Genomic DNA, 14013 nt, shown 5'->3' with positions numbered 1-14013 from the left:
TTTCCATACACACGCCCTAACAAACCTTTAATGGGAGTTAACATATTTCATTATATAGTGATAAAATAGACCATTGTACAGCCCTAGACGTCCCTATATTCCAGGTAGGGCGACCTGCTGGGCTGACGGCGAGGGGCCGGGAGGAGACAGATATACTCCTTTAGGCGCCCCCTGGAGTTGTGGCATATTTGTGTATACCACTCTTAATGTGCGGGGAAATCTAGAGGGGCGTGTGTGTGTTTGTGAGTGCTCTGTGTACTCACCTATTTGTACTTGCGGGGTTTGAACTTTGGCTCTTTGGTCCCGCCTCTCAACCATCAATCAACTGATGTACAGGTTCCTGAGCCTACTGGGCTCTATCATATCTACATTTGAAACTGTGTATGGAGTCAGCCTCCACCACATCACTGTCTAATGCATTCCACCAGTTAACTACTCTGGCACTGTAAAAGTTCTTTCTAACGTCCCTGTGGCTCATGTGGGTACTCAGTTTCCACCTGTGTCCCCTTGTTCGCGTACCACCAGTGTTAAACAGTTTATCTTATCTACCCTGTCAATTCCCTTGAGGATTTTGTAGGTAGTGATCATGTCTTCCCTTACTCTTCTGTCTTCAAGTGTCGTAAGCTGCATTTCCCGCAGCCTTTCCTCGTAACTCATGCCTCTTAGTTCTGGGACTAGTCTAGTGGCATACCTTTGGACTTTTCCAACTTCGTCTTGTGCTTGACAAGGTACGGGCTCCATGCTGGGGCCGCATACTCCAGGATTGGTCTTACATATGTGGTGAACAAGATTCTGAATGATTCCTTACACAGGTTCCTGAAGGCAGTTCAGATGTTAGCCAGCCTCGCATACGGCGCAGATGTTATTCTTTTTACGTGGCTTCAAGAGACAGGTTTGGTGTGATATCAACTCCTAGATCTTTCTCTCTGTCCGTTTCATGAAGTACTTCATCTCCCATTCTGTATCCTGTGTCTGGCCTCTTGTTTCCACCGCCTAGTTTCATTACCTTACATTTACTCGTGTTGAACTTTAATAGCCATTTGTTGGACCAATCATACAGTTTGTCTAGGTCTTCTTGTAGCCTCTTACTATCATCCTCTGTCTTAATCCTCCTCATAATTTTTGTATCATCAGCAAACAATGAGATGAACGATTCTATACCCTCTGGGAGATCATTTACATAATTATATCAGAAACAGTATGGGTCCAAGGACTGAACCGTGCGGGACTCCACTGGTGACAACTAGCCAATCAGAGACCTCTCTCCTCACAATGACTCGCTGTCTTCTGTTACTTAGGTACTTCCTTATCCAATGGAGTACCTTCCCTTTCACTCCTGCCTGCATCTCCAGCTTTTGCACTAGCCTCTTGTGTGGTACTGTGTCAAAAGTTATCTTTCAATAAAAAAATATGCATTCTGCCCACCCTTCTCTTTCTTGCCTGCTTTTTGTTGCCTGATCATAGAATTCAATTAATCCTGTGAGGCAGGACTTGCCATCCCTGAAGCCATGTTGATGCTGTGTTACAAAGTTCTTTCGCTCCAGATGTTCCACTAGCTTTTGTCGCACAATCTTCTCCATCAGCTTGCATGGTATTCAAGTTAGGGACACTGGTCTATAGTTCAGTGCATCCAGTCTATTCCTCTTCTTGTATATCGGGACTACATTAGCCGTCTTCCAAATTTTGGGCAGTTCCCCTCTGTTGCCAGTGATTTGTTATACACTATGGAGAGTGGTAGGCAGTGCTTCTTCTCCTTCCTTTAGTATCCAAGGGGAGATTCCATCTGGGTCTATAGCCTTTGTCATATCCAACTCTAGTAAAAGCTTCCTTACATCCCCACTGGTAATCTCAAACTCTTCTAGTGGTGCCTGGTTAACTATTCCCTCTCTTATCTCTGGAACGTCTCCTTGCTCTAATGTGAAGACCTGGAATTTCTTGTTCAGTTCCTCGCAATCTTCCTTGTCGTTTTTAATAAATCTGTCTGCCCCTATCCTCAATTTCTTTACCTGTTCCTTTACTGTTGTTTTTCTCATGATGTAGCTGTGCAGCAATGTAGGTTGAGTCTTTGCCTTGCTTGCAATGTCATTTTCGTATTGCCCTTCTGCCTCTCTTCTCAACCTGACATATTCATTCCTGGCGCTCTGGTATCTTTCTCTGCTCTCCAGTGTCCTGTTATTTCTATAGTTTCTCCATGCTCTTTTACTTCGTTGCTTAGCTAGCTTACATCTCTGATTAAACCATGGGTTTCTCATCTGCATTTCGTTGTTTTCCCTTAGGACCGAGAGAAACTTTTCTGATGCCTCCTTGCAGTTCTGCGTGACGTGTTACATCATGTCTTGGGTCGTCTTTCCCCTGATCTCTGTTTCCCATGTTATATCTGTTAGGAATTTTCTTATCTCCTCATAGATTCCCTTTCGGAATGCCAGCCTTTTGTTTTCAGAACCCCTCCTCGAGTTCAATAACCCATCTTCAACCAGATATTCAAATGTCAGTACACTGTGATCGCTCATTCTTACTGGGGCCTCGAAACCGATTTCCCTTATATCAGAGTCGTTTAGAGTGAAGACTAGGTCGAGTCTCGCTGGTTCATCGTTGCCTCTCATTCTTGTGGGTTCCCTGACATACTGGCTTAAGAGGTTTCTTGTCGCCACCTTCAATGGTTTAGCTCTCCATGTATTCTCACCTCCATGCGGTCCCTTATTCTCTCAGTCTATCCTTCCGTGATTAAAGTCTCTCATGATGAGCAGATGGGATCTATTTCTACAGGCAGCAGAGGCTGCCCTCTCAATTATAGTGTTAACTGCCATGTTGTTATTGTCATATTCTTGCCTGGGGTCTTCTGTCATTTGGTGGAGGGTTATATATTACTGCTACTACTTTTCTTGGTCCTCCCATTGTCATGGTGCCTGCTATGTAGTCTCTGAATTCCTCACAGCCCGGGATGGCCATCTCCTTGAAACTCCATTCCTTTTTCATTAGTTGTGTTACTCGGCCTCCTCCCCTTCCTTGCCTCTCTTTCCTTATTACAGTGTAATCCTGGGGAAACACCGCATTCGTTATGATTCCTAAGAGTTTTGTTTCTGTGAGTCCAATTACATCTGGGTTCACTTTTTGTGCTCTTTCTCTTAGTTCACTTGCCTTGCTTGTAATCCCATCTATGTTCGAGTTCCCATCTATGTGTGTGTGTGTGTGTGTGTGTGTACTCACCTAATTGTGCTTGCGGGGGTTGAGCTCTGGCTCTTTGGTCCCTCCTCTCAACCGTCAATCAACTGGTGTACAGATTCCTGAGCCTACTGGGCTCTATCATATGTACATTTGAAACTGTGTATGGAGTCAGCCTCCACCACATCACTTCCTAATGCATTCCATTTACTAACTACTCTGACACTGAAAAAGTTCTTTCTAACGTCTCTGTGGCTCATTTGGGTACTCAGCTTCCACCTTTGTCCCCTTGTTCGCGTCCCACCAGTGTTGAATAGTTCATCCTTGTTTACCCGGTCGATTCCCCTGAGGATTTTGTAGGTTGTGATCATGTCCCCCCTTACTCTTCTGTCTTCCAGTGTCGTGAGGTGCATTTCCCGCAGCCTTTCCTCATAACTCATGCCTCTTAGTTCTGGGACTAGTCTAGTAGCATACCTTTGGACTTTTTCCAGCTTCGTCTTGTGCTTGACAAGGTACGGGCTCCATGCTGGGGCCGCATACTCCAGGATTGGTCTTACATATGTGGTGTACAAGATTCTGAATGATTCCTTACACAGGTTCCTGAACGCCGTTCTGATGTTAGCCAGCCTCGCATATGCCGCAGACGTTATTCTCTTTATGTGGGCTTCAGGAGACAGGTTTGGTGTGATATCAACTCCTAGATCTTTCTCTCTGTCTGTTTCATTAAGTACTTCATCTCCTATTCTGTATCCTGTGCCTGGCCTCCTGTTTCCACTGCCTAGTTTCATTACTTTGCATTTACTCGGGTTGAACTTCAACAGCCATTTGTTGGACCATTCACTCAGTCTATCCAGGTCATCTTGTAGCCTCCTACTATCATCCTCTGTTTCAATCCTCCTCATAATTTTTGCATCGTCGGCAAACATTGAGAGGAACGAATCTATACCCTCTGGGAGATCATTTACATATACCAGAAACAGTATAGGTCCAAGGACTGACCCCTGCGGGACTCCACTTGTGACGTCTCGCCAATCTGAGACCTCACCCCTCACACAGACTCGTTGTCTCCTGTTGCTTAGGTACTCCTCTATCCACCGGAGTACCTTCCCTCTCACTCCAGCCTGCATCTCCAACTTTCGCACTAGCCTCTTGTGTGGCACTGTATCAAAGGCTTTCTGACAATCCAAAAATATGCAGTTTGCCCACCCTTCTCTTTCTTGCCTTATTTTTGTTGCCTGGTCGTAGAATTCAAGTAACCCTGTGAGGCAGGACCTGCCATCCCTGAACCCATGTTGATGCTGTGTTACAAAGTTCCTTCGCTCCAGATGCTCCACTAGTTTTTTTCGCACAATCTTCTCCATCAGCTTGCATGGTATGCTGGTTAGGGACACTGGCCTGTAGTTCAGTGCCTCCTGTCTATCCCCTTTCTTGTATATCGGGACTACGTTAGCTGCTTTCCAAATATCTGGCAGTTCCCCTGTTGCCAGTGATTTGTTATACACTATGGAGAGTGGTAGGCACAGTTCGCTTGCTCCTTCCTTTAGAACCCAAGGGGAGATTCCATCTGGGCCTATAGCCTTCGTCACGTCTAACTCTAGTAAACACTTCCTTACTTCCCCACTGGTAATCTCAAACTCTTCCAGTGGTTCCTGGTTAGCTATTCCCTCACTTACCTCTGGAATTTCTCCTTGCTCTAAGGTGAAGACCTCCTGGAATTTCTTATTCAATTCCTCACACCCTTCCTTGTCATTTGTAGTGAATCCTTCCGCCCCTATCCTTAATCTCATAACCTGTTCCTTTACTGTTGTTTTTCTCCTAATGTGGCTATGCAACAATTTAGGCTGAGTCTTTGCCTTGCTTGCGATGTCATTTTCGTATTGTCTTTCTGCCTCTCTTCTCATCCTGACATATTCATTCTTGGCATTCTGGTATCTTTCTCTGCTCTCCAGTGTCCTGTTATTCCTATAGTTTCTCCATGCCCTTTTACTTTGCTGCTTAGCTAGCCTACATCCCTGATTAAACCATGGGTTTCTCATCTGTGTGTGTGTGTGTGTGTGTGTGTGTGTGTGTGTGTGTGTGTGTGTGTGTGTGTGTGTGTGTGTGTGTGTGTGTGTGTGTGTGTGTGTGTGTGTGTGTGTGTGTGTGTGTATGTGTGTGTATACTCACCTTGTTGTACTCACCTAGATGTGCTTTCGGGGGTTGATCTTTAGCTCTTTGGTCACGCCTCTCAACCATCAATCAACTGGTGTACAGATTCCTGAGCTTCTCGAGCTCTATCATATCTGCATTTGAAACTGTGTATGGAGTCAGCTTCCACCTCATCACTTCCTAATGCATTCCATTTACTAACTACTCTGACACTGAACAAGTTCTTTGTGTGTGTGTGTGTGTGTGTGTGTGTGTGTGTGTGTGTGTGTGTGTGTGTGTGTGTGTGTGTGTGTGTGTGTGTGTGTGTGTGTGTGTGTGTGTGTGTGTGTGTGTGTGTGTGTGTGTGTGTGTGTGTGTGTGTGTGTGTGTGTGTGTGTGTGTGTGTGTGTGTGTGTGTGTGTGTGTGTGTGTGTGTGTGTGTGTGTGTGTGTGTGTGTGTGTGTGTGTGTGTGTGTGTGTGTGTGTGTGTGTGTGTGTGTGTGTGTGTGTGTGTGTTGCTAGCTCTTACTCCTTCTCTCGATAACTTCCTCATTCTAGGTGTTGATCTGTTCCAGTTGACTAAAGATATTTCTTCCCCGTTGCTTTTATGGCACCTTCTATATTTGCTAAGAAGTTACTTTCCATATCTTCCACTAACTTTACTCCACACGTTTCTTCCACACCATAGATGGTTCTCCATTCCCAATCTATCGCCACAAGATTTAAGTACCCCATGATCAATAGTTTTGCCCTCATTCTGTGCTCTGCTGTTGCTGCTCTCTGCAGTTTATCTGTGCATCTTTGTTAATGTCTGCGTCTTCCTGTCTGGATCTTCTGTTGCTTGTGTGTGAGGGGCGGAGGAGTGGGAGGAGGGGAGTGGGGGGAGAGGAGTTGAGGGGAGTGGGGGGAGGGGAGTTGAGGGGAGTGGGGGGAGGGGAGTTGAGGGGAGTGGAGAGAAGGGGAGAGGAGGGGGCAAGTTATTTATTACCCGAGCCAATATCTTGTTTTCATCTGCTGTCAGAGTAACAGTGATGTAGTCCGTGTATCTATTTGTATTTCTATCTTCAAGATGATATCTTGTTTAGATGATAGCTTGCCCATGATGATATCTTATGTGTTCAACTGCAGCCGAACACAAATGAGAACAACTTTGTGATCTCACTCTTCCCCCCCCCCCAGCACCCCTAACACTCTCTTTCTCCTTCTCTACACCCTCACGCACTCTTTCCCTCTCACTATACACCCCAACGCACTCAACCCTTTCAAAATCCTCCTCATTTCCTAACACTCACTCTCACACTATGCCATTCTTCTCCCTTCTACCCCACACCCCACTATCACAACCTCTCCCACAACCTGTCACAAACTCCTGTACACTCCACCACATTCCTCCAACACCCCACGACACTCCCCAACACCCAACCACACCTCCCCTCACTCCCACTACGCTCAACCAACCACCTTCAGAGATGTCAATATAGGAAGGAGAGGGAAGTGAGGTCACGGGAATGGCAGGATCTGGACAGAGGAAAGGGGGGGGGGGATTGTTGGGGGAGGGGGTGATATCACCTGTTTTTTCAGCTTCTGTTCCTAATTGTTCATCATTGTTGTGGAAAAGGGCACTGGCACTCAGTGGAACAATACCATCCCACAATGGGCTCATTGTTGTCTGTCTTGAGCAAGAGGATGGGATGGTGTGAGAGAAAGAGGGGGAGGGGGGTGAAAGAAAGAAGGGAGGGAGTGAGAGTAAGAAGGTGAGGGTGAGTATAAGAGGAACACTAAGTGTGTATATGTGCATGCTACACAGTATTCATCTACAGATATCCATACATATGCAGACGATGAGTCACAATACCGTGGCTTAAGATATGAAGACTGAGCCACACACCAGAACATGAGGAGACGACGACGTTGAAGAGTCGTAAGCAAGACAGGGAACTCTCGACATTTCTGTCCGTCTTGGACCATCATTAAGTCGTGTGGTCGTATTGTCTTTTCCTGTCGTAAATCAAATGGAGTTAATGAGGAAGTTGTCTAAGCTAATTCAACCGCCACATCCTCCAGTAATGACAGTACTAATTATAACGACTGTTTGGTTAAACATACACAAATGGACTTGTATTACCGAATTAGACCAAAGATTTTTATAAGAAAATGGAAAAGTGACTAAGGAACCTAACCAAAACTTTTCAAGCGTTCCCAGACCTAATATATTCTACCTTAGACCTAATATAGTACATATTTGTGGAATGTTTAAGTTCTGTTTTGGCTTATTTTTCCTGCTCTCCTCAAAGTTAATAATACAAAACTTAACATTGATGGCTACAACAGTTTGTTTGAACACGCTCGAGCAAGTAGTTGCTGTCAGTACTACCCCTTTAAGAGGAAGGCTTGATTTAAGACACAGTTGAAATGTAACTTTGTATCAGTAAACAGTGAGAAAAGTCATTGTATTGAAAGCAAGCTCCTTTCTCTCTCTCTCTCTCTCTTTCTCTCTCTCTCTCTCTCTCTCTCTCTCTCTCTCTCTCTCTCTCTCTCTCTCTCTCTCTCTCTCTCTCTCTCTCTCTCTCTCTCTCTCTCTCTCTCTCTCTCTCTCTCTCTCTCTCTCTCTCTCTCCACAATCCACAGCACCTCACAAGCCATAACATCCCCATCCCTTAATATCCACATTGAGATTTAAGACAGACCATCCAGCTGTCAATTCCTGATCCCCAGGACGACCTCTACCTGACAATTACCCTCAGGGGACCATAGGGTGTCAAGGAAGGGAACGCGCACGAGAGGGGGGGCGGGACCCTGATGATGGATGAAGCAGAGGGCTGACGGGGAGGCTGAGAAGGCGAAATAGCTCGGATCTATTAATAAATTTCGAAAAGTACCTAAGAAAAAACAGTGAAGAGTCTTCGTTATTAAAACAGTTAGCAATGTTAGTCATCACTGAGAGATCTTCCATTATGGGTAACGATGTGTATCAGTGTTATAGTGATAGAAGATGAAGAAGGTAGAAGATGTATCAGAAGCGCTTGTAGTACATTTAAAGAATCTTCTCTTGCTCATACAGCAGTGATATATTCTTTGCAACTGAATATTTAGAAGATAAAGCCAATCCAATTTTATAATGTGAATCGTAGAGTGCACCTCAGCGCTGAAAGCACATGTTAATAAAGTCAAGCAAATTATAATCGAATGCTTGTTTTAGCTGCTTAAGTTATTAGAATGGAGTAAAATTCCGCTGGACATCATCCCATGTTGGCTTCTCAAAGGATCCGCTTTGTGCAAGAGAAAAAAAAAATACATTCCCTTAATTCTTATTCAGTTGAATTTCTTATTTTTAAAGACTCACAATCGTCTCGGATGAGGTGCTGAGAATTGTAAATATTACCTGAATACAGCAACACTATGATTTACAGGACCTGTAATCCAAGATTTACTATATAATATAGAAATGATTCAATATGCATGTTGTAAATTGTACTTGAGCTTATAGAAGCACTTGATTCACCTTCTGTAGTTGGGTGATTAGTAACTGAGTATGTACTGTAGCAGCTCTCATTACCTCTCCCAGCAGCACACACGGAAACGTGTCTATGCAGTTCATTCACTAGTATAATCGGAGCCTCGAACCGTCGACCACATCAACCGTAGCACGTATAGGCAAGCTAGGACTGAAATGGGCCAAATGTGCTATTTAATAACATTTTATGGTTTTATTGTTCAATAATCCACTACTCTATGTGCAATGCAACTGATCTCTAACCATGTCCATGGTGGACCGTAGAAAACGTATATATTCAGGCTTGCATTGTCAATTAATTGTCAATTCTGTGGATCAAATTAATCTAAAACAAAAGAGTGTGTGTGTGAAGAAGAGTGTGTGGGTGAAAAATGGGTGTGTATGGGCGGTTGGTGATGAGTGAGGAAAGTTGGGAGGAGAAGTGTGTGGATGACAGGTGAAGGATAGGTGTGTGAGTGATGGGGGGAAGGGGGAGATAAGAACACAAGAAGAGTCACCACAGAGAGCCTCTAGGCCTATTGTGGGCGGTGCCCATCTAGATACAGCACCCCCCCACCCTCACCCATCTCCCCATTTACATATCATGCCTATTTTAAAGCCTAACTATACCACTTGCCTCTTATAATGTTGGCCAGAAACCCATTCCACTCAGCTACCATCCTACTGCCAAACAAATACGTCCTCATATCCTTCCTGGATTTGAACTTCTCCAGCTAACAGGTGAAATTTTGACACAACATTGCATTCAAATAGGCGCGTGTTTTTATATACCTACTATATACATGCCTCATCTGTGACAGGAAAAAACACTTTTTTTCAAAAACAGCGCCATCTGTTGCACGTAATAGCAACACATGCTATATTAAATACGTTACGAATTCCATTTCAATGTTTCCGATTGCATTGATAAATTGAATTTTCGTAGATTTCGATTTATTTTCATTTCGATTTAATTACTTTTTGTGACTTTGCATTGAAATTGAGCTGTGTTGTTAACCATTCCATTCATTTGTAAGTATAAGTATAGATGCTACACCTGTGACAGGTAAAACATTTTTTTTTTAAGAAACAGTGCCATCTGTTGCATGTAAGAGCAACACATGTTATACTATATTTGTTACAATTCCATTTCAATGTTTATGATTGCATTGACAAATGGAATTTTCATAGATTTCGTGAGTATAGTCTACTTTTTTATTTTTTCATTTTTTTCATTTCGTTTTTTAACTGTTTTTTTATATTTCAGTGATGGGAACGCCAGATCATGAGATGTTCCCAATTTTCTGATGGGAACATCAGATCATTTGGGAATGCATCGGATGAGAGAGTTGGGAATGGTGGGGAGGACGAAGGGACAGGGGAGTTGGGGATGAGGGGACAGGGGAACAGAGAATGGTGGGGAGGATAAGGACACAGAAGAGTGGGGGATGGTGGGGAGGACGTGGGGACCGGGGAGGAGGGGGGATGGAGGGGGAAGACGTGGGGACGGGGGAGTGAGAAATGGTTGAGAGGGCGAGGTTCTGGGGGAGGGGGGAGGAATGGTGGGGAGGACTGGGAGACAGAACGTTGCTGAGCCACAGCAACGCGTGGCCGGGTACAGCTAGTAATTAATAATTAAAATGTGAAGCCACTGGAATATTCATTAAATATTTTATATTTCCTCATGCCCTGAAACAGGAGCCTGCAGCCACACACCTCAATTTTTCAATCCCATTGCCTCGGAGAAGAGAATAAAGGGTATTCAGAGAAGACCTTGTGGATTTTTGCTGAACATTTGTGTATTTTCTCCTCCTACCACCCCTACTATTTTTTAATTAATCTATACTACATGATTAATTTAATTAATTTATTTTCTATATATTAAACAGATTTTATATCTTATAATAATTTCCAAATCTTTGAAAATTCGAAATATATAATAAACTACACGACATCTAGACTTCGGAGATTGAAAATAACTTATTTAATTGTCAGAACATTTGTATTATAAATTAACATGTCCTGGGTCATATCTCAATTTATTCTTAAATTATTCCATTATTATTTAAATTAATTTGAATTTCATAAATACTCCCAGCTAACATTTTTTTTTTCTCAGTGCACCATTAGGGATCAACTCAGTTACCTGGTGCAGTTAGGACTCAGAATTAAGTGATTAGCATCGTACAAGATAATTGTGAGGAAAGTGAAGTGTGTCAAGATTAACTCACTTCTCCCTCATCTCCAAACGCTGTTTTATTTGCAGTTTGTTTTTTCCTCTGAATTGTTTAAAGTTGCGATAATTGGTCAGTGACGGCACTTATGACGGAGAATGTATGTTATTAAGGTATATTACACGAACAGTAGGAATCTAAGAAACAAAATAAACAATTTAAATGCTCTTGTTTGCACAGAAACAATATATAATATTGCACTTACCGAAACACGGATTGTAGAAAACAGAGAACTATTAGCTGAATAGCAAATAAACGGATTTAAACTACTTCACAGTTATATTAGACGAGTAGGGGAGTAGCCATATATGTTAGGGGGAAATTTTGAAATGTAGTCTCAGAGAGAGAATCAAAACTGAGCCACACAGAGAAACTATCTGGTTACAATTAAACAAAAAAGCTAAAAATCTTATAATAGGAGTTGTCTACCGGCCACCGAACGTAGACAGAATAGAAGCACAGCATCTAAGGGATAAAATAACTAGAGCATCTAGGTCAAACAGTATTTGTGTCATGGGTGACTTTAATTTTAATGGAATAAAATGGATTAACAGAACAGGGAATAACGAAGCAGAAGATTTTTTAGAATTAATTTACGATTGCTTTCTTACGCAACACATTAAGGAACCAACGCGGGAAAATAATATTTTTGACTTAGTGTTAACTAACAGGGAAACACAAATTAATGAAATCGAAATAGGGAGTGAGCTAGAGAACAGTGATAAAAAAGAAATCAGATTTAGCATAGTATGGAATAAATTTGTAGAATAAAATTCTGTTAAAGTGCAAGATTTTCGCAAAGATGATTTTAATGGTCTAAGATTTTTTTTTATTATATTGATTGGAAAGTCTTGGGCATGGGGGTGGGTGGGCCGGTCTTGGAGCGAGACGTGAACCCAGCGATGGGTGATGTAAAAATCAATTTCGATGTGGATTCAAAATATAATTTATTTAAAAATATTCTAAGCAAAGCACAGGAACGTAGTATACCATACAAATTGAATAGTTCGAATAATAATGACCAGAAATGGATAACTAAGGATCTGAAGAACCTTATAGGCAGAGAGCTTGGTACAAAAGGATTAGGAATGGGGAAGTTAGCTTAGAACAATAATTCGTCCAACTGGTTAGAAATGTTAAAAAAGTGATAAGGAGGGTAAAAAGACACTATAACGACCAAAACTGAACTGTATAATCTAAATAGGGCCTAACAAGAGCAAGATATAGCTGAAGAACAACACCCGGTGTCTTATGACTAATACTTCGATAAATAAAACCCAGTGTCCTATTTGCCTTATTACGAACATTTATGCATTGATTTTTTTTGGTTTTAAATTCTTACTAATCATAACTCCCAGATCCTTTTCGCAATCCGACTTCGCAATCTCAACACTATCTAGCTCGTATCTTGTAACTCTACCATCATTACCTAGCCTCAAAACCTTACATTTGTCAGCATTAAACTGCATCTGCCAGTCTTTTAAACATTTCAAAACCCTATTTAGATCGTCTTGATGTGATAGGGAGTCTTTTTCCGTGTTTATTTCCCTCCCGATTTTTGTATCATCGGCAAATTTGCAAATATTGCTGCTCAAACCTGAATCTAAATCATCTATATATATATGTATATATATATATATATATATATATATATATATATATATATATATATATATATATATATATATATATATATATATATATATATATATATATATATATATATATATATATATATATATATATATATATATATATATATATATATATATATATATATATATATATATATTATGAATACCAGAGGTCCCAGGACAGAGCCTTGAGGCACTTCACCTACACCATTTTCCCACTCTAACTTAACCACATTTATACTAACGTTCTGTTTCCTTTGGTATAGCCATGCCATAATCCAATTTAATATAGCACCCCCAATACCGTGAGCCTCTATCTTTTTACTCAATCTTTCATGTGGCACTGTATCAAAAACATTGCTAAAGTCAAGGTACACAACATCACATACCTTACCACTATCAACTGCCTCAACTATGCTGGAATAAAATGATAGCAAATTTGTTAAACATGAACGGCCATTTGTAAAACCATGTTGTGAATCATTTATTAGTTTATATTTTTCAAGATGAAGCCGAATGGTATTTGCAGGTATCGATTCAAGTCACTTTCTCACAATAGACGTTAAGCGAATTGGCCGATAGTTTGACGCAAGTGTTCTATCTACATTCTTGAAAATTGATACCACATTAGCAACCATCCACGACTCTGGCACTCTGCTTGACTGAGTCTTAATACTGATTTATTAAATATGGTAGACAATGGCTCGCAAAGCTCCTCTTTGTATTCTTTGAGAACCTTGGCAAACACTTCGTCCGGCTCTGGGGATTTGTTTGGCTTGAGTGTTTAATTTGTTTAATAACATCTTTCCCATGGTAACTGCTAAACTAGTCAACCTGCCCTCTTCCTCACCCACATAGACTTGTTCGGCTGAAGGCATAATGATAAAGTTCTTCTTTAGTAAATACAGAAATAAAATATTTATTAAAAATACTTCTCATTTCTTCGTCATTATCCGTTATCTGCCCTGTCGCAGTTTTTCATGGACCTATCCTTTCCCTAATCTTTGTTCGTTATAACTGTAAAAAAACCTTTAGGATTTGTCTTTCCTTGCGAACTTCATAGTGTCTTTTTGCCCTCCTTATCTCTTTTTTTTTTAGCATTTCTAACCAGTTGTACGAATTCTTGTTCCAAAATAACTTCCGCCTTGCTGACACGATGTTATGATAGCAGGCGAGCTGTCCGCCTTGCTGACACTATGTTATGATAGCAGGCGGGCTGTCCGCCTTGCTGACACGATGTTATGATAGCAGGTGGGCTCTCCGCCTTGCTGACACGATGTTATGATAGCAGGTGGGCTGTCCGCCTTGCTGACACGATGTTATGATAGCAGGCGGGCTGTCCGCCTTGCTGACACGATGTTAT

The 14013-nt window shown here is 41.8% G+C and overlaps 1 protein-coding gene across 1 annotated transcript in view; it reads right to left on the bottom strand.

The window, feature by feature from the left end:
* The window catches only part of LOC123752121 (uncharacterized), a 25170-nt gene extending 19146 nt beyond the window's left edge, over positions 1-6024 (bottom strand). The window contains exon 1 of the mRNA XM_045734187.2: positions 5904-6024. Within this exon, the coding sequence (XP_045590143.2) occupies positions 5904-6024 (121 nt within the window). The remainder of the gene's footprint in view (positions 1-5903) is intronic.
* Positions 6025-14013: the final 7989 nt, after the last annotated feature.

Source organism: Procambarus clarkii, chromosome 23 (assembly GCF_040958095.1).
Source record: "Procambarus clarkii isolate CNS0578487 chromosome 23, FALCON_Pclarkii_2.0, whole genome shotgun sequence".
Classification (NCBI taxonomy): Eukaryota; Metazoa; Arthropoda; class Malacostraca; order Decapoda; family Cambaridae; genus Procambarus; species Procambarus clarkii.
The sequence above is the reverse complement of the archived record's forward strand: the minus strand, read 5'-3'. Positions and strand labels throughout refer to the sequence as shown.